The sequence below is a fragment of the Triticum aestivum genome, chromosome 7D, assembly GCF_018294505.1.
Source record: "Triticum aestivum cultivar Chinese Spring chromosome 7D, IWGSC CS RefSeq v2.1, whole genome shotgun sequence".
Lineage (NCBI taxonomy): Eukaryota > Viridiplantae > Streptophyta > Magnoliopsida > Poales > Poaceae > Triticum > Triticum aestivum.
Window position 1 is genome coordinate 243,980,367 of NC_057814.1, and position 24,592 is coordinate 244,004,958.

A 24,592-nucleotide genomic window follows, 5' to 3' on the forward strand; every position below is an offset into this window, starting at 1 on the left:
CAAGCCAGCAGCAACCGCCACTGCACATTGTGGCACTAGGCCCGGCCTGATTTGTGGTACCATCTCCAGCAACTTGCCAATTTACCGTTCCTCATTTTTCAATTTAGGGTTTTCTATTTGCTTGTTGTCACTATCCAATACATGAGCGATGATTGATAGAAACCAGTTTCTTATTGCAGAATTATTGAAACATAATCATCTTTACCTTCTCAGGGTATGTACTAGTTTAGAGTACTATGTACTCTTCTTTTATGCCAAACTGAGAGCAATTACTACTTACAAACATTCACCTGATATGTTTGGTTTAAAAAAAACTGAGGACCACCCTGGATTCAAATCATATTGTAAACAGCAGTGCCCTCTCCTTCACTACCTTTATCAAGGGACTATCAGAGTGGGGCCTCAGGCCATACTAGAAAACGCATCCCTAGAGTACGAGGAGATACCAGTGTTCTAGTGGTTCAGTGGCTGGTCCAATGGATCACCAAGGGAAGCAGCAACTTAGGAAGACTTTGATTTTATCCGGAAGGTTTTCCTTGATTTCCAACCTTGAGGACAAGTTCGATCTCAGTCTGGGAGTTGTCAGGACCCTAGCTTAAGAACTCTGAATGTTTTGCCACCCTTGTCTGAAGAATACTTCACTTAACGTTTGGCAGCCTCGATGACGTGTTCGACAAAAATACTAACTGGCATTAAACAGAAATACTTCATTCTTACACTGTTCTTTCCAAGATGTCTCAGACAAACAAAAATGACTTCCAAAACTGGAGCCAAACAGCCACAGTATGCTTGAACACTACTCAAGGATGAGGAATAGATATGGTTCAACAATGCTAAACTTAGTTCATCCGCTGCGCAGCCTCCTTTGCGATAAGCCTTTCCCTGGCCTTGGTCTTCGCTTGCGACTTGGAGCCCATGACACCACCACCCCACTTCTTCCTAACCTCGTCGAATTTGTCGTTGAAGTTCGCCTGGGAATTAGTCAATAAACGGTTAGTCGAGAAATAAGCAGCAGAGATGGAAACCAATACATCATAGCCCCACACACCTTAATAGCCTCAAGGATCTTGCTGAACTCAAGCTTATCCTCATTCTTCACTGTGGTCAGGCACAGAACAGAAGCAGTCTTCTTGTGAACAATCTATAGAAATTATCCATTAGATCCTTGTGTTCAATAGATAACATTAACACACACAAGTAGGTAGCAACAGAAACTATACCGATCCAAGGCGAGATTTTCCCTTGACAATGCAGTAAGGGACCTCCATTTTCCTGCAAAGAGCAGGGAGCCACACAACCAGCTCAATCGGATCAACATCATGAGCTATGACAACCAGCTGGGCTTTACTCTGCAAGAAGGCATACGAACTTGAATTATCAACAAAGTGCAAGATAAGTCTATCAGCTGCCTATGCAAATAATAAAGGAAAGCAGAAGAACATGCCTGCTCGATTAGGTAGGTAACATGGTTAAGGCCATACTTCACAACTATTGGCTTTTTGGCCTCAACAGTTTTCCCTTCAGCTTCAGCCTGGGCCCTCTTTAGAAGCCTCTCCTTCTTGGCAACTTTGTCTTCAGGCCGGTACTTAAGAAGCATCTTGAACAAGTTTGTTGCTGAAATAAAAGTTTGAAAGTTGGTCAGTTAACAGAGAATAGCAGGGAATTGAAGGTATGCACCTCACAGAACATTACAACAAACAACCTAATCAGTCAGAACTATCCACAATGCCATAAGATGATTTACAATAGTTGTAGAATGTTTTACTGACATACACCTCCATTACTCCTTAATACAGTTCAACGGAGGAGCTTGTAAGCTTTATGAAACTAGTTGGGATCGGTAAAAACATCTTAGCAGTCTTTGTTTGATTACTTCAATCCTTGACAACACATACTGGGATACCAGGGTATGACCCTCCCAAACAAAATAAACAAGTACTGCAATAAATATTATTAGGCCTAGTACATGTACATATATTTTCTTTTATACCCAAACTCAATTAGATTGAACATTTAATCCGAATCACAGCACCGGTGGTGGCCGTGCATATAATTCTGATGCCAATTGACATCACAACTTGTGCAAAACGCAAGCAAAAAATATTCATCGAAGAATATAAACAATCATCAAACAGTTTGGATGTATTGACTTGACAGGGTCGTAAGTCTAGCACTACCATTGCACGCCTCAAATGTCGCTAAAAAAGCTTGGAGATGCTACCAAGGCCTAAACCAATGAGCAATGACATAAGTCAACATACAGCTGGTAACTAAATAGGTGAGAGTACTTAAGTAGGTTGCCATGTGCACAACATACACAAATGAGAGAAAACTATAGACCCACAGGTGAGAACGTTATCTAAGATTTGAGTCTGTTGCACAAAGGGTTGTGTCTAGTAGCTATCCTAGTTCCTAGTACTTATTCAGTACGAGCTTAGCATGGACAAAACAGAAAAACACATCATAGACAGTTAGGTTGTATGTATACCAAGGTTCTTGTCGAGGGTGCGGGTGAACTGGTGGAGTGCCGGGGGCACCTTGAGGCGCTGCTTGAGGATGCGGCGCTGGCGCTGGATGCGCACAACCTTGGGCCACTTAACGAAGCGGTGGAGGTCCTTCTTGGGCGGGAGGGCGCCGCCGATGCCGAATTGCTTCGGCCTTTTCTCGAACAGCGGGTTGGTCACCTTCTCCTGTGCCAGCAACCAACATATCAGCGAGCCGCACTAAGAACAGAACGAATCGAAGGGAAGCAGAGAGGTTTCAGTGAGCGCAAGCGCACCGTTTTCTTCTTCGCCGGGACCGGCGCCTTGCCGCCTCGCTTAGGGGCCTGCAAGATTCGGATCAAGAAACGATAATCAGTGGCTCGCACCGCGGCGGCAAAGATACGAGTGAAGTTGCCCGAGGATGCCCCAAGAAAGCATCACGAAACATCCCCGCTCCGATTACGAAGCGAGATTTTGCATGGACCAGACGGGTGAGGAAAGACATGGAGCGTACCATTTCGCCGGCGGCTGGTTGAGGTCAGCGGGGCGACGGCGAGGGGGCAGACGGAGGCGGGGGAGACGCGGTTCGGAAGCCAGGCGGCGCCTTTATAAGGGCTAGTTCGATAAGATGGGAAAGCTTACGGAGCGTTGGATGCGGGGTGGGGTGAGCTCGGGCTGCTCTGACCGTCCGTCGTGAGGATTAGGGTTTTGGAGGTCGTAGTTGGGCTAAACAGGCCTTGTTGTGCAGAAGATGATGAGAGGTCGTTTGTTTTGGGCTGGGCTGTGATAACTAGCAGGTGGCCCAATCGTATTGTAACTTTCCATATCTAAACAGGCCTGGTCTTGCAGAAGGTTACTTGGCATTTGTATTTCTCGTTTTTCTGCTGCAAGGAATGTAAAATCAGTAGCTCAAACTATTCCGATTTATTCTATGGCATGTTTCAAAATACCCAGGGGTCTCAATGAAAATGTAACATTAATCATACGATAGTTTTGATGGGGTAGCAGACAAGGTAGCTTATCTTGGGATGTGATGACGCGCCCCAAAACCTTGGAGTCTTCGACTTTCGGGATCTTGAGGCATTCAATCTAGCATTGTTATCTCGACAAGTGTGGTGTTGTGGGGATTATTTTGACGGTAAGGAGTAGGGGTATGAATAAGGGTTGATCCTAGCTACAACGCAACTGTGACAGACGGATTTTACGAGTTCAGGCCGCCGGGAGCGCTCTTGTTCGAAAGGGTCTTCGGGGACGACATAGTCCTCGATGCCGAGGCTCTCGTCTTCCTTGGATTCCGGCATGTAATTGTCATCGCCCCCTCCAAAGAGGTCATCGGGATCTAAGTCCTCTGGATGTCCTTCGGGTATGCTGTTCCGCACTGGGGAAGCTTGAGGGTCCTTCCCAGGGTCGTCGGCGTCCTCGGCTGTTGCGTCGCCGTTGTCAGCGGTGGCGTTTTTACCACTGGGTTCCCATTGTTAGGCCTTCGGCATCTACACCGACGTCTTGGGGGGAATTGGGGTGCCAACCATGTAGGCATCATAAGTGGATGTCGTAGTCCACCTGCCGGTGTTTACCAGAGGCGAGCTGTTTTCTGTGGGGCCATCGGCATCTTCATCCATGTATGTGGCCTCGCCATAGTCTAGCACGTCGGTTAAATCGTCGACCGTGGCGACAAGGTAAATTTCCCAATCGTCGGCTTTCAGTCCGATCTGATCATAAACTGAAGCCTTGCCGTCCGAGATAGACATGCTCTGGATACGGTCGCGTATCTCATTGAGGTGAGACAGCACTTCGGAATTCATCGCTTGGTTATAAGCGGGGCTGACTCGAAGTATGCCCAGTGAATAACTTGACGTATCTTCGGCGCAAAGAGGATCTGGAAGCGATTTCGGGTCCTGTACCGAGGTCAGCTCTAAGGCTGACGCCTCTTCAGAGGTGGGAGCCGGATCTACGTCCGGGGTGGTTACGCCCGAGGTCTCGGGCGATGCCACAATGGAGATTGGTTCCGGAGTCGAGCCTCCGGAGCCGGTCAGGTTTTCAATTCGGTTGGGAGTCCATCCTGATAAGACGAGTTCATCGTGGGAGTCTGCAGTGTACTCGGGGTCGCGGAAGGTCACGATCCGACCTGGGGCGTAGTTCTCGACGGAGGCCAGATGGCCCGTCGAGTCGGCGCAGAAATTCATGCTGCTGAACACAAAAGGCTGGCTGGGGGCATAAACGCTCCCACGACCATTGACGTAGTTGATCTGCAGATGAGCCATCGATCCTTCTGTTGATCGCACAACGGAACTCTCAATGAAAGCACCAGTGTCGATGTCAAAACCGGCAGACCTTGGGGTAGGGGGTCCCGAGCTGTGGATCTTCGAATAGATGGTAAAAGGAACAGGGAGACAATGTTTACCCAGGTTCGGGCCCTCTTGATGGAGGTAAAGCGCTACTTCCTGCTCGTGTTTATATCAATGTATCAAGTACAGAGTTGATTTACCTCGAGATCGTGAGATGGGGTCTAACTCTAAGGCTAGGTGAATGATATTGCGTTCATCTCCCCCCTACCGGCTAAATGTGACGCCCCCGATTCAATCATAAACTAATCATGCACGCAAACGTGTACGATCAAGATCAGGGACTCACGGGAAGATATCACAACACAACTCTAAAACATAAATAAGTCATGCAAGCATCATAATACAAGCCAGGGGCCTCGAGGGCTCGAATACAAGTGCTCGATCATAGACGAGTCAGCGGAAGCAACAATATCTGAGTACAGACATAAGATAAACAAGTTTGCCTTAAGAAGGCTAGCACAAACTGGGATACAGATCAAAAGAGGCGCAGGTCTCCTGCCTGGGATCCTCCTAAACTACTCCTGGTCATCGTCAGCGGCCTGCACGTAGTAGTAGGCACCTCCGGTGTAGTAGGAGTCATCGTCGACGGTGGCGTCTAGCTCCTGGGCTCCAGCATCTGGTTGCGACAACCAGGTAGAATGGAAAGGGGGAAAAGAGTGAGAAAAGCAACCGTGAGTACTCATCCAAAGTACTCGCAAGCAAGGATCTACACTACATATGCAGGGGTATCTGTGTAAAGGGGCAGTATCGGTGGACTGAACTGCAGAATGCCATAATAAGAGGGGGATAGCTAGTCCTGTCGAAGACTACGCTTCTGGCAGCCTCCATCTTGCAGCATGTAGAAGAGAGTAGATGGTAAGTTCACCAAGTAGCATCGCATATCATAATCCTACCCGGCGATCCTCCCCTCGTCGCCCTGTGTGAGAGCGATCACCGGGTTATATCTGGCACTTGGAAGGTGTGTTTTATTAAGTATCCGGTTTTAGTAGTCATAAGGTCAAGGTACAACTCCGGGTCGCCTGTTACCATGGACACGGCTATTCGAATAGATCAACTTCCCTGCAGGGGTGCACCACATAACCCAACACGCTCGATCCCATTTGGCCGGACACACTTTCCTGGGTCATGCCCGGCCTCGGAAGATCAACGCGTCGCAACCCTACCTAGGCACAACAGAGAGGTCAGCACGCCGGTCTAAATCCTATGGCGCAGGGGTCTGGACCCATCGCCCATTGCACACCTGCACGTTGCGAGGGCGGCCGGAAGCAGAACTAGCCCCCTTAATACAAGAGCAGGCTTACGTTCCAATCCGGCGCGCGCCGCTCAGTCGCTGACGTCACGAAGGCTTCGGCTGATACCACGACGTCGAGTGCCCATAACTGTTCCTACGTAGTTGGTTAGTGCGTATAGGCCAGTGGCCAGACTCAGATCAAATACCAAGATCTCGTTAAGCGTGTTAAGTATCCGCGAATGCCGACCAGGGCCAGGCCCACCTCTCTCCTAGGTGGTCTCAACCTGCCTTGTCGCTCCGCCACAAAGTAACAGTCAGGGGCCGTCGGGAACCCAGGCCCACCTCTACCGGGATGGAGCCACCTGCCCCTTCAGCCCCCATCTCCGAACAGTATCATAAGTAATGTAACAGTATAAAGTATATATCATACGCCCGTGATCACCTCCCGAGGTGATCACGGCTCAAGATGGCAACGGGGACGAAACCCATCGGGTTTTTCCTTCCCAAACCCATCCCCACGAGAAAATCGTAAACCCGTCCCCGTCCCCATCACCGTGTGCGGGGCTAGTTTTCTGCCCGTCCCCTAAACCCATCGGGTTTCGGGGAACCCACGGGCAACCCACGATAAAATCAAAATATTTAAACAAACATAGTGGCGACAAAGAATAACATTTCAGCAGCAAAACAAGAACATTTCAGCAGCATAACTTGAGTAAATTTCAAAAAAAAACAATAGTAGATGGTTCAACAGCTATATAAGTTCTGAAATAGAACTTATAGTTCACAAATCACTTTAAAGTTGGAATCATCATGGCATCTTTCACATCTCCAAGCCTCCAAACGACCATCTTCAAATCTTCCAATGCCAAATCAAAGTGCCAAGTCCTAGGGAAGATCAAAATTCGCTCAAGCTAAAGTTAAACATGAGAAAAATATGCAGATTAGTATATGAAATTTGCAAGTACCTGTACTTCACCTGCATTCCCTCTTGAATGTCTTGAAGACAACTCCAAAAGCTTTGTCCTTATTCATTGTCAGCATCTATGAGAATCAAATAAGTAGTAATGAACATCTTATGAAACATTGCAGCAAGATAATGATAAACTTTATGCTGTATGTAAAGAAAGACACACCTTTATATTTGTTTCTTATCCAATCTTGTGAACACACCAAGGCCTCTAAGATTTCGGGGGTAAGATGATGTAATTTCGCAGGTATTGCCGGGTTTCGGGTTCGGGGACTACCGAAACGGGTGTAAACCCATGAAACGTGTCGGGTTGTATAATGTGCCCAACAACAGCCCCGCGGGGATGAAAAGATGCCCATCCCCGTCCCCTAATAGGGTAAAAACCCACAGGGACACGGCTTTCGGGGCCCCATTGCCATCTTGAATCACGGCCCAATAGTATAGCATGGCAGACGGACAAGAGTGTAGGGCCACGGATGGAATACTAGCATCCTATACTAAGCATTTAGGATTGCAGGTAAGGGTAACAACTGTAGCAACAATGACAAGCTATGCAGCAGAATAGGATTAACGGAAAGCAGAACATGCTACACTACACTAATGCAAGCAGTATAGAGAAGAATAGGCGATATCTGGTGATCAAGGGGGGGGGCTTGCCTAGTTGTTCTGGCAAGAGAAGGGTTCATCGTCGATGTAGTCGATCACAAGGGTACCAGCAGCGGTCTCGGGGTCTACTGGAAAGAAGTAATGGAGGGGGAACACAATAAATAACAGAGCAATCAAAACATCACAAAGCATAACATGGCAATACGCGGTGCTAGGGATGACCTAACGCAATAGTGGGTGCTACTGGCGAAGGGGGGAAACATTCGGGAAAGTATTCCCGGTGTTTCACGTTTTCGGACAGATGAACCGGAGGGGGAAAGTTGCTTGTTCGCTATGCTAGGGATGTGTGGTGGACGAACGGGCTACGTATCCGGATTTGTCTCGTTGTTCTGAGCAACTTTCATGTACAAAGTATTTTAATCCGAGTTACGGTTTAATTTCTACGAATTGTTGAAGTTTATACAATATTAGGGAAATATCTCGATTTGAATTAAAATACCTAAATTACTTTTTATACACAGGAGGGGGCTAGCCCATTAGAATGACAGTGGGGTCCAGTCAGCAGGCCAGTCAAACAGTTGACCAGTCAAAGTTGACTCGTCAACAGGGTCAAGGGGACCCACCTGTCATTGGCACATGTGTTGATTTTATTTATTCGATTAGTTCAATTAGTGGTGGGGCCCAATTGTTAGTGAGACATAATTTTATCAATGGATTTAATTGTTTAGATTAGACTATTTAGCAAGTGGGGGCCCATTAGTCAGTCTGTTAAGTGTTGGGTTAGTTTTAAAGGCTGGTTAGGCCTGCTGTTAACGGCGGTGGCTTTGGCCACGGCGGACAGGCTCAGGGGAGCCACAGCGGAGGGGCTCCCTGTAGCAGCAGCGGCTGGAGCCGACGCGTGCGCGGCCAGCGACCGGCGGCGGCGGCGGCAGGGTCGTGCGACCGGGCGGGGCAGTAGCGGCGGGGCGTACACAGGCGGGCGACGAGCGCGGGTCGTCCGGCGCGGGTGCAGGAGCAGAGCGCCGGCGCAGGGGGAAGGCAGCAGAAGTGGGAAAGTGGGGGCCGGTGGCTGGCGCGTGGCATGGGGGTGGAGGAACGCCGGGAGTTGCGGCGGGCGGCGCAGTTCGCGAGCGGCCGAGCGGTGACAGCCATGCGCATGCGGGTATACAGAGGGCGGGGCCGGCGGTAGTAGCGGGTGGCAGCGAACGGCGAGCGGGCACGGAAGGATGCGGCGGGGCGTGGCCAGGGGCAGCCAAGGCGCGCGGACGCATCCAGGGCTCGTGGCGAGTGGAGCCGAGCGGTGGTCGGGCGCAGTCGTGTGCGAGACAGAGGCGCGATGAGTGCGTGCTCATCGTGAGCTCGTCGCGGCGATCTACGGCGGGAGAAACGGAAGGGGAAGAGGTGGAGGAGAGAGGGGCTCACGGAGGCCCTGTAGTTGAGCACAAGCGGGCTCTGGGAGGAGTCTGGGAGGCGCCGGAATCGTCGGGGATCACCGGCAGTGGTCCGAGGTAAACGGAGCTCGATCCCGATGATGTAGGGGGGCCCGGCTTGAGCTCGTGGTCGAGGAGGACGTAGCGGTTGCTAGCGGAGCTGCTGGACACATCAGTGAGACGAGAGGCGGTCGGTGGCCGCGGGATCGACGCGGCGACGACGACGACCGCGTCGGGTGCCTCTCCAGATCGGGGAGGAGAGCGAGGGGGAGAGGGGGGTAGTGGCTAGGGTTTGACCGGGGTCGCGGGGTCGAGGGAGAGTGGCGAAGGGGGTCTTGTAGTCGAGGGGGAGGAGTGGATGGCCGGCACCTGGCCGGGGCACCATGGATGGCCTCCACGCCCTCCTGTGAACAGGAGGTGGGAGGAGGGCGGCTGGGCTAGGCCTCCCCAGCCACATGGGCCTAAGCGCCCAGTAGTTTAGGTTTTCTACTTTTTTATTTTTGTTTAATCTTTAAATTTTATTTTTCAAATTGCTTTAGTTTTGTAAAACATTCAACTAGCACCTAAAATAGTAACATTAATTATACCACTGCCATAATAACTTTGGCACCTAGCTAAAATAGTTTAGTATTTTATAAAATATAATAGGAGTATAATTAATTGTTTTGCTGTTGTTTTAATCACTTTAGGGTATTTAATTATTTTATAAAGATGTTGTTTCTTCTCCAATATTATCCATGATTCATTTGTCGCATTAAGAACATTATAGTTTTGACTTTTGAAAACTTTTGTTGTTTGCCTTTAATTAAAATTTGAATTTGAATCATTTTGAACTAACGCGAGTTTATCAACAGTAACCGAGGTGACGTGGCATCATTAGCGGAGGTTTACTGTAGCTTAATTATCCGGGCGTCACAATTCTCCTCCACTACAAGAAATCTCGTCCCGAGATTTAAGAGGGGAAGTGAGGGGGAAGTGATTTGGTTACGAAATTCTAACGAGCGTTCTCAATCTTGGTTGCTCTTCTCGAAGCGGTCGATCCATTATGTTGATGTCTTCATTTCTACGCTTCAGGTCTTCAAGAAGTAGTATGCATCCTTTCTTCGGGATCTCCATCGTACTTACGGAAAGGATAAGGGGTAGCTACGAAAGGACGGACCTCTACAAGGTTGCTTATCTGGTAGATAATATCGGGGAAGGTGGCGGAAAGTAACTCTCGAATTGAAATTTAAGAAATTATCGAGAGCAAAGTAAGAAGGTGCAAAATAGAAGTTTCAAGCGCATAGGCAATTATTCGACGCCTGTGACAGGGCATGAAAAGGGGTTTAGAGCAGCGGGAATAAGTACTGTGTCTGATACCAGAATAGATCATCTCTAGGAAGGTGACCCGCGTATTACATACGGTGTCAAACACGAGGAATAACTATGGCAAACAGGGGTGTACAGGAGAGACAGGTTTCGATCCTGTGGAACTATGGGGTTATGGGCCCACCATGTGGGTAAAAGTAGGAAGGGCGGAGACATTTTGCGTGATCATGCAAGCAAGGCATGTCAGAGGGTAGCCTGTCGATTATGTCGGCAACAATGTCGGTACCAAGGGCGAGGGACGAAGAGAACCATTTTCCTGCTCGTTGAACAAGGCGGACCAATAGGAAAAGTTCTCATCCATCGGTGGCTACCGGAATGTCACCAACTATAGTAACAGGGTCTTGCTGACAGAATTGTACACCAAGGTGTTTACATAAGCAGGAGAATATTACTGCTTAGATCATATAGACCTCAAGAAAAGTTAAACCAAACAATGGAATGGACAATTATGATTCTTAGTTTAAACAAGACAATGGAAAGAAAAATGTGTTTAAGCACATACTTCAAGGGTATATCCTTCCCAAGGACAAGCAGAGCATGATATCCATGATAGGATATAATGTAGAAGACTCTTTAGGTAAGGGGAGAGAAATTGCATGCCATTACCCATACAACGGTGTTTGGATAATTGATAAAGAAAATTTAGCATTGTGCTTCTTATTGAAATTCGGAGTACCACAGACATGCTTCAAGATAGCATTGACATGGTCTTCAAGCAAAGGTCGGACTTTGGATACACAAAGGATCCATCAGGATAAACTTATTAAACAAGGCATTCAATTTCCTCATGGAAAAATGGTTAACCTTGTTAAAAAGGAAACTATAACACTAGGTCCTATGGTCAGGTGTACTAGGCATGACATCACCTTACCGGGTCATGTAGAGACCAATGTTATAACTATTGGAAATATGTCCCAACCATCATATCTGACCGAGATTCAGATCCGATTGGTGTCAGGATACCTCAGACTCAGGATGCCTGAGAAGAAAAGGTGCAACACAAATTGTCGAGATGTCATTGTAAGATTCTCGGGAAATGAACTATGGAAGCGAGTTCCGAAACAAGAGTTCATCATTTAACCAAGGAGAGGACGAGGAGGTGGTTGATGAAATTAATGACAATTCAATGAGATTTTCAAAAGATGGATTTCCACAACAAGGAGATAACATTTGTCAGATCAAATGATATAATGAGGTATGCTCGAGGAAAACATACACAGTTAAACATTGGTTGAAAAGTGCACCCGAAATATGGGCTTAGGTAGCATGATCAATGTTAGAATGGTGATTTGATAACCAATGGTCTAAGAATGAAATATCGATCATTAACTTCAAAGCAATAGGGTTGCTAGAAGTTTTGAAGTCGCACATCATAGTTCAATTGTCGGTTTTCCGGTTAGAAACAACACGGGGACCAAGGAATGAACTGATATGGCAAGAAGTATCACCTGTATCAAGAATTCTTAAGAGGTGGTGAAATTCTCACGACATTCTTGACATAAAAGATGGTAATACTCCAGTGTAAAGAACAAATGCTGGATAGCAAGGAACTCAAGGTATAACACAAAACATGAACAAGTTTGTGTTGGGGGAAGGCAAAAATGTTGTCGATGATAACACAAATCATCGAGGGGCAAGGATGGTATTTCCCATCATGAATTCGATTGATATACTGGAAGAGCTCAAAATGTTGATGATGATCACAACAGAATTGTCGAGAGATTTCATGAAGATGTAATCGGTCGGCGATGACATCAAGTCAAAGGAATGATGAAGCAAAAGGTTATTGGAACCACAGATACTACACAAACTCGGGGTCAAGTTTGTTGTTCGAGGTGAAACGATAAGACAAGGAAATTGACGAAAGCTTAGTTCATCGCCGAAAGTTGTGCTCCGGGAATAAGGACCAGGTAGCACAGTTAAAATTTAGCACAATAAGGATATAGCCAATCAGGCAAGGAATGACAGGATTATTAAACTCATAAGTAACGAAAATTACTTAGAGTAATGAATTGCAGTGCGGAATCGGTACACTTATCGGTGTTCTTGAGTGACTAATAACTCAAAACTCGAGGGGGATAGGAATCGGCGAGAATAATAGTTGATGAAGAACTCATAAGAAGTTATGTAGTTCTGTGATATTCTCGAGGTACCAGAGGGTATACTCGAAGGTAGAGCAGAATAGAGGTTGGACAGGTGTATAATCCTGCAGAAGACAAGTACTTCAACTTGTCCGAGAATGGGATCAAAGAAGAACAATATGGTCGGAACCACGATCGCAAAGGACCAAACATAGATACAGGACGAACCTATAACAAGGGGATTATTATCATTACAAGAAGCTTTGATGATAAGTTTCACATCGGGTCCATGGGCATGAACGCAAAGGCCCAAGGTCGACTCCCACTTCTTCAATCAATAACCTTTCATTTTACTTCTCGCTTTTGATGAAGCTGTAGTGTAGAAATTTTATCTGGCGAAACAACAGAAGAGTATGACTCGCGAAAACTTTCGGGTTCATACGGTTTGGGGACGGCATGGGTTCAACCCATCGGGCATCTTAGGATCATATACCACAAATTTCAAGAATAAATAACACAAGATCGATAGTAGAGCATGCTTGAGCAAGCAGAGGATACAATTAACAAAGGCATTATGTTTCCAAGGAAAGGCTCACAAGATTATTGAATATGAAGGACGTTGTCGGATAAAACACGACAAAGGGTCTCGTGGTCCACAAGGGATCTGATGTGAGCATCGGTACTCAACCAGAGGAAGAAAGAATGCAAGGAGATCAGATTATAGAAACAACTGACTAATTCAAAGCTCAAATGTAAAGGAATTATGATTTTCTATCAAGGGATCAGAAGCAAGCGCTCTGATTAAGGATGGATAAGTTGCGTAGACTTAGGGGTACAATCGATGGCAATTCGATTGGTCGAGAACCAGCTCATGTTTAAAACGATGTCTGAGCCAGAAGGATGAATTCTAGGATCTGATTGAGGATTGAGAGCATTCACATCATATTGGATCAACGGAATCAAAATGATAATGACAGGGGATGCCAATAAGATTATGAGACTTATGGGATTAACCATAATGTAATCAAGCAAGAATTTTAAGAGTAATAGGCTGTTGAGGATTTTCGGAAGATCGAATGGTATTTTGAAGATTGGTGACATACATGAATCAATTGGGGATGAGTGGATACTCAGTCAGTGCGAGAAATTATTCGTAGGGGTATTCAGGTGGCAAAGAACTGCAAGGCAGTAGGCACAAAGTATTCTCGGGGTATCTTGTAATAACAAGATCGACTGGGAATAAAATTAAGCACGATAGGTGTAAGTATTTATCCATAGGGATATTTTGGTGGTAGGGAATTGCAAAAGCAACGGGCACAAAGTCTCGAGAGAATATCGGAGAGTATCTTAAAAATCTTCTGGTGCAGCAGACGATCATCTGTAATAAGGGGCTCTCCGGAAGGAAGTAATTACGAGAACCTAGGGTTAGAGTTAGCAAAATCATTTAACCCGAATAGAAGAGAGATCAGAATCCCAGAGTAAAGACAAGGAATAAAAGATTCTAATACCACCCAATGGCGACGTGGGCCCATAAGCCACACAACCATGTTAGTAAAAGTTTTGCAATGACTAGACTCAACTTCGGCCAAGGAGTTGGAAGGGGGATTCCTACAGGCAGTCGGCTCTGATACCAACTTGTGACGCCCCCAATTCAATCGTACACTAATCATGTACGCAAACGTGTATGATCAAGATCAGGGACTCACGGGAAGATATCACAACACAACTCTAAACCATAAATAAGTCATACAAGCATCATAATACAAGCCAGGGGCCTCAAGGGCTCGAATACAAGTGCTCGATCATAGACGAGTCAGCGGAAGCAACAATATCTGAGTACAGACATAAGATAAACAAGTTTGCCTTAAGAAGGCTAGCACAAACTGGGATACAGATCGAAAGAGGCGCAGGCCTCCTGCCTGGGATCCTCCTAAACTACTCCTGGTCGTCGTTAGCGGCCTGCACGTAGTAGTAGGCACCTCCGGTGTAGTAGGAGTCGTTGTCGACGGTGGCGCCTGGCTCCTGGGCTCCAGCATCTGGTTGCGACAACCAGGTAGAATGGAAAGGGGGAAAAGAGGGAGAAAAGCAACCGTGAGTACTCATCCAAAGTACTCGCAAGCAAGGATCTACACTACATATGCAGGGGTATCTGTGTAAAGGGGCAGTATCGGTGGACTGAACTGTAGAATGCCATAATAAGAGGGGGATAGCTAGTCCTGTCGAAGACTACGCTTCTGGCAGCCTCCATCTTGCAGCATGTAGAAGAGAGTAGATGGTAAGTTCACCAAGTAGCATCGCATATCATAATCCTACCCGGCGATCCTCCCCTCGTCGCCCTGTGTGAGAGCGATCACCGGGTTATATCTGGCACTTGGAAGGTGTGTTTTATTAAGTATCCGGTTCTAGTAGTCATAAGGTCAAGGTACAACTCCGGGTTGCCTGTTACCGTGGACATGGCTATTCGAATAGATCAACTTCCCTGCAGGGGTGCACCACATAACCCAACACGCTCGATCCCATTTGGCCGGACACACTTTCCTCGGTCATGCCCGGCCTCGGAAGATCAACACGTCGCAGCCCTACCTAGGCACAACAGAGAGGTCAGCACGTCGGTCTAAATCCTATGGCGCAGGGGTCTGGGCCCATCGCCCATTGCACACCTGCATGTTGCGAGGGCGGCCGGAAGCAGAACTAGCCCCCTTAATACAAGAGCAGGCTTACGTTCCAATCCGATGCGCGCCGCTCAGTTGCTGACGTCACGAAGGCTTCGGCTGATACCACGACGTCGAGTGCCCATAACTGTTCTCGCGTAGTTGGTTAGTGCGTATAGGCCAGTGGCCAGACTTAGATCAAATACCAAGATCTCGTTAAGCGTGTTAAGTATCTGCGAATGCCGACCAGGGCCAGGCCCACCTCTCTCCTAGGTGGTCTCAACCTGCCCTGTCGCTCTGCCACAAAGTAACAGTCGGGGGCCGTGGGGAACCCAGGCCCACCTCTACCGAGATGGAGCCACCTGCCCCTTCAGCCCCCATCTCCGAACAGTATCATAAGTAATGTAACAGTATAAAGTATATATCATACGCCCGTGATCACCTCCCGAAGTGATCACGGCCCAGTAGTATAGCATGGCAGACGGACAAGAGTGTAGGGCCACTAATTGAATACTAGCATCCTATACTAAGCATTTAGGATTGCAGGTAAGGGTAACAACTCTAGCAACAATGACAGGCTATGCAGCAGAATAGGATTAACGGAAAGCAGTAACATGCTACACTACACTAATGCAAGCAGTATAGAGAAGAATAGGCGATATCTGGTGATCGGGGGGGGCTTGCCTGGTTGCTCTGGCAAGAGAAGGGTTCGTCATCGATGTAGTCGATCACAGGGGTACCAGCAGTGGTCTCGGGGTCTATCGGAAAGAAGTAACGAAGGGGGAATGATACGTCTCCAACGTATCTATAATTTTTGATTGCTCCATGCTATATTATCTTCTGTTTTGGACATTATTGGGCTTTATTATACACTTTTATATTATTTTTGGGACTAACCTATTAACCGGAGGCCCAGCCCAGAATTGCTGTTTTTTGCCTATTTCAGAGTTTCGCAGAAAAAGAATATCAAACGGAGTCCAAACGGAATGAAACCTTCGGGAACGTGATTTTCGGATCGAACATGATCCAGAGGACTTGGACCCTACATCAAGAAATCAAGCAGGAAGCCACGAGGTAGGGGGCGCGCCTACCCCCCAGGCACGCCCTCCACCCTCGTGGGCCCCACGTTGCTGCACCGACGTATTCCTTCCTCCTATATATACCTACGCACCCCCAAACGATCAGATACGGAGCCAAAAACCTAATTCCACCGCCGCAACCTTCTGTACCCACGAGATCCCATCTTGGGGCCTGTTCCGGAGCTCCGCCGGAGGGGGCATCCATCACGGAGGGCTTCTACATCAACACCATAGCCTCTCCGATGAAGTGTGAGTAGTTTACCTCAGACCTTCGGGTCCATAGTTATTATCTAGATGGCTTCTTCTCTCTTTTTGGATCTCAATACAATGTTCTCCCCCTCTCTCGTGGAGATTTATTCGATGTAATCTTCTTTTGCGGTGTGTTTGTTGAGACCGATGAATTGTGGGTTTATGATCAAGTTTATCTATGAACAATATTTGAATCTTCTGAATTCTTTTATGTATGATTGGTTATCTTTGCAAGTCTCTTCGAATTATCAGTTTGGTTTGGCCTACTAGATTGATCTTTCTTGCAATGGGAGAAGTGCTTAGCTTTAGGTTCAATCTTGCGGTGTCCTTTCCCAGTGACAGTAGGGGCAGCAAGGCACGTATTGTATTGTTGCCATCGAGGATAACAAGATGGTTTTTTTATCATATTGCATGAATTTATCCCTCTACATCATGTCATCTTGCTTAAAGCGTTACTCTGTTCTTATGAACTTAATTCTCTAGATGCATGCTGGATAGCGGTCGATGTGTGGAGTAATAGTAGTAGATGCAGGCAGGAGTCGGTCTACTTGTCTCGGACGTGATGCCTATATACATGATCATACCTAGATATTCTCGTAACTATGCTCAATTCTGTCAATTGCTCAACAGTAATTTGTTCACCACCGTAAAATACATATGCTCTTGAGAGAAGCCACTAGTGAAACCTATGGCCCCCGGGTCTATTTTCCATCATATTAATCTCCCAACACTTAGCAATTTCTTTTGCCGTTTTTATTTACTTTCTTTACTTTGCATCTTTATCACAAAAATACAAAAAATATTATCATATCATATCTATCAGATCTCACTCTCGTAAGTGACCGTGTAGGGATTGACAACCCCTTATCGCGTTGGTTGCGAGGATTTATTTGTTTGTGTAGGTGCAGGGGACTCGCGCGTAGCCTCCTACTGGATTGATACCTTGGTTCTCAAAAACTGAGGGAAATACTTACGCTACTTGGCTGCATCACCCTTTCCTCTTCAAGGGAAAACCAACGCGGTGCTCAAGAGGTAGCAAGAAGGATTTCTGGCGCCGTTGCCGGGGAGGTCTACGCAAAAGTCAACATACCAAGTACCCATCACAAACCCTTATCTCCCGCATTACATTATTCGCCATTTGCCTCTCGTTTTCCTCTCCCCCACTTCACCCTTGCCGTTTTATTCGCCCTCTCTTTTCCGTTCACCTTCTTCTTTCCTTTTTGCCCCTCGCTCTTTCTGCCGTTATGTCTGAAATTGGGGAAATTATTGTCGATATGGACAATAATAATATCATGGAAAATTCTGATGCTCCTGCTGAAGAACCCCCTACCTTGCATACAAAAAGATTTCGAATTGGTAGTGGTAATATTATTGGAAAAGGAGTTATTCAAGATTTCTTTACTTGTGCCGGTGCTTTGCCTTCTATGGGTAGTTCCATTCTTCATAGAACTAGTAGTCTTGACGACGCTATTGCCATGCTTGTAGTTGAACTTGAAAGACAATTTATGCACATGCATCCCTGCATACAGAGGATTTTCCTAGAATTTTCTAACATTGAACATTCTTCTGTTAAGCGGGCCGCTACTATCTTTTTGGCTCATGAATTCAGATTTATTATAAGAGAGGCCAAAGAAATGTTTGCGCATTATAGGGTGGACGCCGGACGTCCTCCCATAGAAACTATCTTATTTGATCAAGAGGAAATAATGCGTTTTCAATCTCTAGATTATGTTGCTTTTAATGAAAACCTTAGAAAAAAGGTTCCTACCAATATTCTAGTTGATAGAATTTCTGAACTTAATGATGATTTTGCTATTCGAAATAATGAGCTAGGATATTCTCTCGAATATAGGCTCACAAAGTTCTGTCAAAAGAATGCTTATAATGATGAATTGGTTGTGCAATACGAAGGGCCGAAGGAGGAACCTATACCTCCTAAAATTGATCTTGGGGACTTTTGTCCCATTAAATTTAGCCATTTTGATTACTTTTGCTTGCCTCAAAGAAAACTTGCTGCTGAACGTAGAGAATATGAAATGAGTTTTAATGATCTATCCTATTACTATGGCACTACCTAGATCTATCCTTGCTTTTATGCCTAGCTAGGGGCGTTAAACGATAGCGCTTGTTGGGAGGCAACCCAATTTTTATTTTTAGTTTTAGTTTTTTGCTTCTGTTTAGGAATAAATATTTGTTCTAGCCTCTGGTTAGATGTGTTTTTATGTTTCAATTAGTGTTTGTGCCAAGTTAAACCTATAGGATCTTCTTGGATGATAGTTATTTGATCTTGCAGAAATTTCCAGAAACTTTCTGTTCACGAAAACAATTGTTAAAAATCACCAGAACGTGATAAAATAGTTATTCCAATTTCTGCTGATCAAGAAACAAATTTCCTATGTCTTCCTATTTTTTCTGATTTTTTGGAGTTCCAGAAGTTTGCGTTAGTTACAGGTTACTACAGACTGTTCTGTTTTTGACAGATTCTGTTTTTCGTGTGTTGTTTGCTTATTTTGATGAATCTATGGCTAGTAAAAGAGTTTATAAACCATAGAGAAGTTGTAATACAGTAGGTTTAACACCAATATAAATGAAGAATGAGTTCATTACAGTACCTTGAAGTGGTCTTTTGTTTTCTTTCGCTAACGGAGCTCACGAGATTTTCTGCTGAGTTTTGTGTTGTGAAGTTTTCAAGTTTTGGGTGAAAGATTTGATGGATTATGGAACAAGGAGTGGCAAGAGCCTAATCTTGGGGATGCCCATGGCACCCCCAATATAATCTAAGGACACCTAAAAGCCAAAGCTTGGGGATGCCCCGGAAGGCATCCCCTCTTTCGTCTACTTCCATCGGTAACTTTACTTGGAGCTATATTTTTATTCACCACATGATATGTGTTTTGCTTGGAGCGTCTTGTATGATTTGAGTCTTTGTTTTTTAGTTTACCACAATCATATTTGTTGTACACACCTTTTGAGAGAGACACACATGATTCGGAAATTATTAGAATACTCTATGTGCTTCACTTATATCTTTTGAGTTATATAGTTTTTGCTCTAGTACTTCACTTATATCTTTTAGAGCACGGTGGTGGATTTGTTTTATAGAAACTATTGATCTCTCATGCTTCACTTAGATTATTTTGAGAGTCTTAAATAGCATGGTAATTTTCTAAATAATCCTAATATGCTAGGTATTCAAGAATAGTAAAAACTTTCTTATGAGTGTTTTGAATACTAAGAGAAGTTTGATGATTGATGATTGTTTTGAGACATGGAGGAAGTAATATTAAAGTTGTGCTAGTTGAGTAGTTGTGAATTTGAGAAATACTTGTGTTGAAGTTTGCAAGTCCCGTAGCATGCACATATGGTAAACATTATGTAACAAATTTGAAACATGAGTGTTCTTTGATTGTCCTCCTTATGAGTGGCGGTCGGGGACGAGCGATGGTCTTTTCCTACCAAATCTATCCCCCTAGGAGCATGCGTGTAGTGCTTGGTTTTTGATGACTTGTAGATTTTTGCAATAAGTATGTGAGTTCTTTATGACTAATGTTGAGTCCATGGATTATACACACTCTCACCTTTCCATCATTGCTAGCCTCTTCGGTACCGTGCATTGCGCTTTCTCACATTGAGAGTTGGTGCAAACTTCGCCGGTGCATCCAAACCCCGTGATATGATACGCTCTTTCACACATAAACCTCCTTATATCTTCCTCAAACTAGCCACCATACCTACCTATATGGCATTTCCATAGCCATTCCGAGACATATTGCCATGCAACTTTCCACCATTCTGTTTATCATGACACGTTCATCATTGTCATATTGCTTTGCATGATCATGTAGTTGACATAGTATTTGTGACAAATCCACCGTTCATAATTCTTTCATACATGTCACTTTTGGTTCATTTCCTATCCCGCTACACCGCCGGAGGCATTCATATAGAGTCATACTCTGTTCTAGTATCGAGTTGTAATCATTGAGTTGTAAATAAATAGAAGTGTGATGATCATATTTTTTTAGAGCATTGTCCCAAGTGAGGAATAAAAAAAGAGAAAGGCCATAAAAAAAAGAGAAGGCCCAAAAAAATGAGAGAAAAAGAGAGAAGGGACAATGTTACTATCCTCTTACCACACTTGTGCTTCAAAGTAGCACCATGATCTTCATGATAGAGAGTCTCTTGTTTTGTCACTTTCATATACTAGTGGGAATTTTTCATTATAGAACTTGGCTTGTATATTCCAACAATGGGCCTCCTCAAGTGCCCTAGGTCTTCGTGAGCAAGCAAGTTGGATTCACACCCACTTAGTTTCTTTTGTTGAGCTTTCATATATTTATAGCTCTAGTGCATCCGTTGCATGGCAATCCCTACTCCTTGCATTAACATCAATCGATGGGCATATCCATAGCTCATTGATTAGCCTCGTTGATGTGAGACTTTCTCCCTTTTTGTCTTCTCCACATAACCCCCATCATTATATTCTATTCCACCCATAGTGCTATATCCATGGCTCACGCTCATGTATTGCGTGAAGGTTGAAAAGGTTTGAGATTACTAAAGTATGAAACAATTGCTTGGCTTGTCATCGGGGTTGTGCATGATGAGAGCATTCTTGTGTGACGAAAATGGAGCATGACTAAACTATATGATTTTGTATGGATGAACTTTCTTTGGCCATGTTATTTTGAGAGGACATAATTGCTTAGTTAGTATGCTTGAAGTATTATTATTTTTATGTCAATATTAAACTTTTATCTTGAATCTTTCGGATCTGAATATTCATACCACAATTAAGAAGAATTACATTGAAATTATGCCAAGTAGCATTCCACATCAAAAATTCTGTTTTTATCATTTACCTACTCGAGGATGAGCAGGAATTAAGCTTGGGGATGCTTGATACGTCTCCAACGTATCTATAATTTTTTATTGCTCCATGCTATATTATCTTCTGTTTTGGACATTATTGGGCTTTATTATACACTTTTATATTATTTTTGGGACTAATCTATTAACCGGAGGCCCAACCCATAATTGCTTTTTTTGCCTATTTCAGAGTTTCGCAGAAAAAGAATATCAAACGGAGTCCAAACGGAATGAAACCTTCGGGAACGTAATTTTCGGAACGAACGTGATCTAGAGGACTTGGACCCTACGTCAAGAAAGCTACCAGGAAGCCACGAGGTAGGGGGCGCGCCTACCCCCCTGGGCGCGCCCTCCACCCTCGTGGGCCCCATGTTGCTCCACTGACGTACTCCTTCCTCCTATATATACCTACGTACCCCCAAACGATCAGAGACGGAGCCAAAAACCTAATTCCACCGCCGCAACCTTCTGTACCCGTGAGATCCCATCTTGGGGCCTGTTCCGGAGCTCCGCCGGAGGGGCCATCGATCATGGAGGGCTTCTACATCAACACCATAGCCTCTCCGATGAAGTGTGAGTAGTTTACCTCAGACCTTCGAGTCTATAGTTATTAGCTAGATGTCTTCCTCTCTCTTTTTGGATCTCAATACAATGTTCTCCCCCTCTCTTGTGGAGGTCTATTCGATGTAATCTTCTTTTGCGGTGTGTTTGTTGAGATCGATGAATTGTGGGTTTATGATCAAGTTTATCTATGAATAATATTTGAATCTTCTGAATTCTTTTATGTATGATTGGTTATCTTTGCAAGTCTCTTCGAATTATCAGTTTGGTTTGGCATACTAGATTGGTCTTTCTTGCAATGGGAGAAGTGCTTAGCTTTGGGTTCAATCTTGCGGTGTCCTTTCCCAGTGACAGTAGGGGCAGCAAGGCACGTATTGTATTGTTGCCATCGAGGATAACAAGATGGGGTTTATATCATATTGCATGAGTTTATCCCTCTACATCATGTCATCTTGCTTAAAGCGTTACTCTGTTCTTATGAACTTAATACTCTAGATGCATGCTGGATAGCCGTCGATGTGTGGAGTAATAGTAGTAGATGCAGACAGGAGTCGGTCTACTTGTTTCGGACGTGGTGCCTATATACATGATCATACCTAGATATTCTCATAACTATGCTCAATTCTGTCAATTGCTCAACAGTAATTTGTTCACCCACCGTAAATACTTATGCTCTCGAGAGAAGCCACTAGTGAAACCTATGCCCCCCTGGTCTATTTTCCATCATATTAATCTTCCAACACTTAGCTATTTCCGTTGCCTTTTATTTTACTTTGCATCTTTATCACAAAAATACCAAAAATATTATCTTATCATATCTATCAGATCTCACTCTCGTAAGTGACCGTGTAGGGATTGACAACCCCTTATTGCATTGGTTGCGAGGATTTATTTGTTTGTGTAGGTGCGAGGGACTCGTGTGTAGCCTCCTACTGGATTGATACCTTGGTTCTCAAAAACTGAGGGAAATACTTACGCTACCTTGCTGCATCACCCTTTCCTCTTCAAGGGAAAACCAACGCAGTGCTCAAGAGGTAGCAGGTGAAAGATCGTGGATGTCGCCTAGAGGGGGGGGGGTGAATAGGCGCTTTAAAATAATTACGGTTTAGGCTTGAACAAATGCGGAATAAACGTAGCGGTTAATTTGACAAGCACAAAACCTACAACAACTAGGCTCACCTATGTGCACCAACAACTTATGCTAAGCAAGATAAACAACTAAGTGATAGCAAGATATATGACAAGAAACAATATGGCTATCACAAAGTAAAGTGCATAAGTAAAGGGTTCGGGTAAGAGATAACCGAGACACGCGGAGACGACGATGTATCCCGAAGTTCACACCCTTGCGGATGCTAATCTCCGTTTGGAGCGGTGTGGAGGCACAATGCTCCCCAAGAAGCCACTAGGGCCACCGTAATCTCCTCACGCCCTCGCACAATGCAAGATGCCGTGATTCCACTAAGGGACCCTTGAGGGTGGTCACCGAACCCGTACAAATGGCAACCCTTGGGGGCGGTCACCGAACCCGTACACTTTGGCAACCCTTGGGGGCGGTCACCGGAACCCGTCAAATTGCTCGGGGCTATCTCCACAACCTAATTGGAGACCCCGACGCTTGCCCGGAGCTTTACACCACAATGATTGAGCTCCGAACACCACCAACCGTCTAGGGCGCCCAAGCACCCAAGAGGAACAAGCTCAAGGGCACCAAGCACCCAAGAGTAATAAGCTTCTCAAGTTGTAACTTCCACGTATCACCGTGGAGAACTCAAACCGATGCACCAAATGCAATGGCAAGGGCACACGGAGTGCCCAAGTCCTTCTCTCTCAAATCCCACCGAAGCAACTAATGCTAGGGAGGAAAATGAGAGGAAGAACAAGAAGGAGAACACCAAGAACTCCAAGATCTAGATCCAATGGGTTCCCCTCACATAGAGGAGAAAGTGATTGGTGGAAATGTGGATCTAGATCTCCTCTCTCTTTTCCCTCAAAAACTAGCGAGCATCCATGGAGGGATTGAGAGTTAGCAAGCTCGAAGAAGGTCAACAATGGGGGAAGAACACGAGCTCAAGAGATGAAGTAGAATGGGGAAGAAGACCCCCTTATATAGTGGGGGGAACAATCCAACCGTTACCCCCACTTCAGCCCCGCAGAGAGCGGTACTACCGCTTGGCCAGCGGTACTACCGCTTGCCCCTATAAGCGGTACTACCGCTCCCCCTCGCGGTACTGCCGCTGGGCCCAGAGCGGTACTACCGCGGTGGCAGGGCGGTACTACCGCAAACGAGCGGTACTACGGCCCCCACTGCCGCGGCTAGTACCGTAGAACCCGACACGAAAAAAGACCCCTCGAATCGAGGCGGTACTAGTACGAGACCGCAGCGGTACTACGGCTGGGGGCTACCAGCGGTACTACCGCTCTGGGGCGGTACTACCGCTCTAGAGCGGTACTACCGCTTGTAGCACCCAAGCGGTACTACCGCTTCGGCCCGCAGTACTACCGCTAGGACCAAAACTGCCATAACTTCTGCATATGAGCTCCGAATTGAGCAAACTCAAGCTTGTTGGAAAGAGGAAGACGAGTAGCATCAAAACAGCGACTGGTTATAGTACGAAGAGGCAGGGGAGGTATGCCAACAAATAGAGGAGTGAAACCTCCAACCGAGAAGA

The 24,592-nt window shown here is 45.6% G+C and overlaps 1 protein-coding gene and 1 long non-coding RNA gene across 3 annotated transcripts; both read right to left on the bottom strand.

The window, feature by feature from the left end:
• Positions 1-667: 667 nt before the first annotated feature.
• Positions 668-3,166, bottom strand: LOC123165056 (60S ribosomal protein L7a-2). The gene is made up of 7 exons (XM_044582682.1): positions 2,998-3,166; positions 2,780-2,827; positions 2,489-2,690; positions 1,445-1,614; positions 1,221-1,349; positions 1,049-1,141; positions 668-971 (listed from the first exon to the last, which is right to left on the bottom strand). Exons 1-7 carry the CDS (start codon positions 2,998-3,000, stop codon positions 840-842), a joined length of 777 nt encoding a protein of 258 aa, XP_044438617.1. The 5' UTR covers positions 3,001-3,166; the 3' UTR covers positions 668-839.
• Positions 3,167-6,795: 3,629 nt separating this feature from the next.
• On the bottom strand, positions 6,796-9,642 carry LOC123165057 (uncharacterized). 2 transcript variants are annotated; one of them, XR_006482746.1, is made up of 3 exons: positions 9,055-9,642; positions 7,025-7,100; positions 6,796-6,944 (listed from the first exon to the last, which is right to left on the bottom strand). It is a non-coding gene; the product is annotated as an uncharacterized lncRNA (long non-coding RNA). The 2 variants fall into 2 exon arrangements; XR_006482747.1 differs by lacking the exon at positions 9,055-9,642 and adding an exon at positions 7,193-7,542.
• Between the last annotated feature and the right edge of the window lie 14,950 nt (positions 9,643-24,592).